At 43.6% G+C, this 3624-nt stretch overlaps 1 protein-coding gene across 1 annotated transcript; it reads right to left on the reverse strand.

The window, feature by feature from the left end:
* Positions 1-425: 425 nt before the first annotated feature.
* LOC125459797 (metallothionein-2B-like) lies at positions 426-1393 on the reverse strand. The gene is made up of 3 exons (XM_048546656.1): positions 1260-1393; positions 1111-1176; positions 426-687 (listed from the first exon to the last, which is right to left on the reverse strand). Exons 1-3 carry the CDS (start codon positions 1288-1290, stop codon positions 596-598), a joined length of 189 nt encoding a protein of 62 aa, XP_048402613.1. The 5' UTR covers positions 1291-1393; the 3' UTR covers positions 426-595.
* Between the last annotated feature and the right edge of the window lie 2231 nt (positions 1394-3624).

The raw sequence follows: 3624 nt of genomic DNA on the forward strand, positions 1-3624 counted from the left end.
AGTGTGTAACTACCACACGAGCTGATCTCCCCTGTTGCATTCAGGCATGGTGGATGGGGTGGAAGTACACTTGCGAAGGTTAATTGCTGAACTGGGTTGTTCATCTAAAAGCTCATCCTCTAAAGAGGAAGAGCCTAGATATGGTGAGGTCAGTTAGAAACAACAAAAAAAAAGGACAGATGCTTACAAATGCCTAACTCAAGCTCAAGAAAACTGAGAACCTTATTCTTTTCAAACTTGCTGGTGACTTGGCCAGATTTAATAGAACTCCCTGTTCTTAAAAAAAATGTTTTAGTGAGGAGATGTTGAATTCTTTAGTGAGAAGTCAGTTGAAAGTTTTGTCTTGAAATGCCCATTTTGTGCCTGGTGAAGCATTTTTGCAGTGTTAATGTTGTTCTCAGGACAAACCAACAGTACAAAGGCGATTGTTTTGTAAACAGAATTTATTACTCAGATGCCACGTAACATAAAACAAAGGAAAGTAAAAAAACTTAGCAATTATCCCTTTACATATGATTAAGTCACACAAAAAGGATTAAAAACAAGTCGTTCACATAATAAAAATGAGGAAAAAAAAACTCCACGATGACAGTTTTCACTGACAGCAGCTACATTTGTCACTGGCTCCCTTGCAGACACAACCCTGTGCACATTTGCTGCAGCCGGCGGGACAACACGCACAGCAGCCTGGATAAAAGATAAAGAGAAAAAAAAGAGCGATGAAAGCCAAACACTCCAAAATTACCCATTCCTACTGTCGCACACAGACACGGCAGGGGCCTATCAGTCCCTGAATATAATTCCAATGGGACGCCGCTAACCGCATACTGAACAAACACACGGATTATCCAGACATTATCGGAAGATTTATTTAAGAAAGTGGATGAAATTATCCCCTCCAAATAAAAATAAATATTAGCATTCCTGAAAACAACCCCTCTCACAGATCCAGACCTCCGGAGTCAGTCAATATTTAAACAAAAACATTGTACAGCAGATTCCGGAGATTTGAAAATAAAAACAAACAAAAAAAATTGCGCTGGAGAACTTCAACAGGTCTGGTAGCAGCGGCGCAGAGTTGTTTGTGCTTTTGTATCAGTCAATACTCACTCTTCTTGCAGGATACACACTTGCAGTCTTTACATTTACAATTGTTTCCGCAGTTACAAGAGTCGCCTGTTCATGTGAAAGAAAACAGAGTTACAAACTGCAAATGACAGAGAAAGAGTCCATCTCTAACATGAGGTTCCATCATTTACCCAGGTTACACGTGCAAGGAGCGTCAGACATCCTGTCAGCTTCGTTTGGTGCTAGGTCTTGCTGCTGTTGTCAGTAACACCACACTCTTCAGTCCCAGTTGTTGTATTGCGGCCACTGCTGGCTGCTCCGTATTTATAGAGGGATAACCGAGCCCTAACACCGAGTGCAAACTGAAAACCTGGCGCAACGCTGGGGAGGTGGTGCACACGGTTTCAACTTGGACGCAGTGTGCAAAAAGCAACAGGACTTAGCGCCAGCCTTGGAAGGGGCGGAGATATATAGAGCGGCCTGGGATCAGTTTATCACAGCCGGTAGCGTTGATGACCTTCGATTTACTTCAACTTTCGGTCACACTCTTTTTGCAGCCGCCACTAGAATCTGTGCAGTCTGCAAAACTTAACAGTTTAGAAACTGCCCCGTATACCCATGTTGTAAATATTATTTTTATAAACGTCTCACACTCCCAGCATCTGAGGGGATGGGGAGGCATCCATACATTAGATTGCACATCATTGGGGGGGGGGGGGGAACAGATTTTTTCCTCCCCATTCGGGAAAAGGAGATAGCTCCCCTTCTTGTTACTGTTGTCCCCTTTTTTTCAGTTTCATCAGCTGCAACTTTGTAAAGTTATTTATTGTCAATTGATCCGTTTGACCAGAGGGTCTCCAAATGAGCGTGAGGTGAAATGTTCACTCAGGCGCTTCCCATTCCGTTTCATTGAGAGTTGGTTCTCGGGTAAATAAGACTCCTCTGAAGAGAAGGTTTCGCAGTCGCCTGCCCTTTGACCGATATCCCATTCTGCCTCAGCGCTGCACACGACCCGGCGCTGAGACCACACTTAAGACTTTTCGGTCCGAGCGCAGAGCGAGCCCTTTCCACACGGGGCTGCGCTTACACTGGGACCCTTCCAACACTCATCAGAGAAACACACTGAACAAGAACCGGAATGTTTGAGAACAGTCCTCGTGACTCACTGATACTCGATCTCCACCCCCCGTGGTTGAGAAACGCTTGTTGCGTTTGTTTTCAACGTGAGACTTTACATTGCAACGCTTCACAATGTCATAACTCCCGAATAAAATGGACCGAATTCTGAATGAGTGAGTGAGAGAAAGAAGGAAGGGAGGATGCTTTCTCTATCGGGTCCGGGATCTTGAATTAGGGGACACTATTTAAAAAGAAAGGGTTCCTCCCATCTGAGACAGAGGCGAGAATTTTCTTCCCTCAACAGGATCGTTCATCTTTCGAATGGTCTTTCTGAGAACATTGAAGTCTGTCTCACGGGAAAGGCTAAATTTAACAATTTTTTTAAATTGACAAGATGATCAGGGACTGACACAATTGCTATCAAGGTCACATTCTGATCAAACGTGAGTGTGTGTCTGGGGGAGGAGGTGGTTAGTTTTCATGGCTGAATTCTCCTTACCCTAATTCTTCTGAATTAGGTGCCACAAGTCAGATGCAGATAGGGGAGTTCACTTTAGCACATACAGTCACAGAGATGTACAACACCAAAACAGACTCTTTGGTCCAACTTATCCATGCCGACCAGATATCCTTGATTAAATCTAGTCCCATTTGCTGGAATTTCACCCATATCCCTCTAAATCCTTCCCATTCATATACCCACCCAGATGCCTTTTAAATGTAACTGTACCAGCCTCTACCACTTCCTGTGGCAGCTCTTTGCATACACGGACCACAGCCTCTGTGTGAAAAAGTTGCCCTCTAGGTCCCTTTCAAATCTTTCCCACTCACTCTCAACCTACTTTGCACCCCCTTATCCTGAGGAAAAGACCTTGGCTATTTACCCTATCCATGGCCTTACGATTTTATAAACCTGCTCAGGTCACTGCTCAGCCTTGGACGTTCCAGGGAAAATAGCCCCGGCCTATTCAGCCTCCAACCCTCAACCCATAGCTCAAACCCTCCAATGCTGGCAGCATCTTTGTAAATCTTTTCTGAACCCTTACAAGTTTCACAATATCTTTTCTATGGCAGGGTGACCAGACACGGTCAAGCCTGTACTTGTAGTCTTGGATTTCATTGCACTGTGACATTTTAGTATAAAGACACAGGTCCCCACCTTTGGTGGATCTGTATAATAAAATCACTGAAATGTTTTCAGTCGGTTGGTTATATGTGTGTAATGTAAAATAAGTCAATAAGCACAGTACCCAGAGAATGTGATCTTGTAGCTATGTAAATAATTACTGTTGCTAATAAACTTCAAGATATCTGTCTCAAATGAGCCTGAGTCTCTGTGGTTTATATCCACGGACTGATGTACAGAAAACCACAAAATGCATCGAAGATACAGGACACTTATTCCAATTTGCCTCAGCCCATCTTAATGTTAAAATA

Source organism: Stegostoma tigrinum, chromosome 16 (assembly GCF_030684315.1).
Source record: "Stegostoma tigrinum isolate sSteTig4 chromosome 16, sSteTig4.hap1, whole genome shotgun sequence".
NCBI lineage: Eukaryota > Metazoa > Chordata > Chondrichthyes > Orectolobiformes > Stegostomatidae > Stegostoma > Stegostoma tigrinum.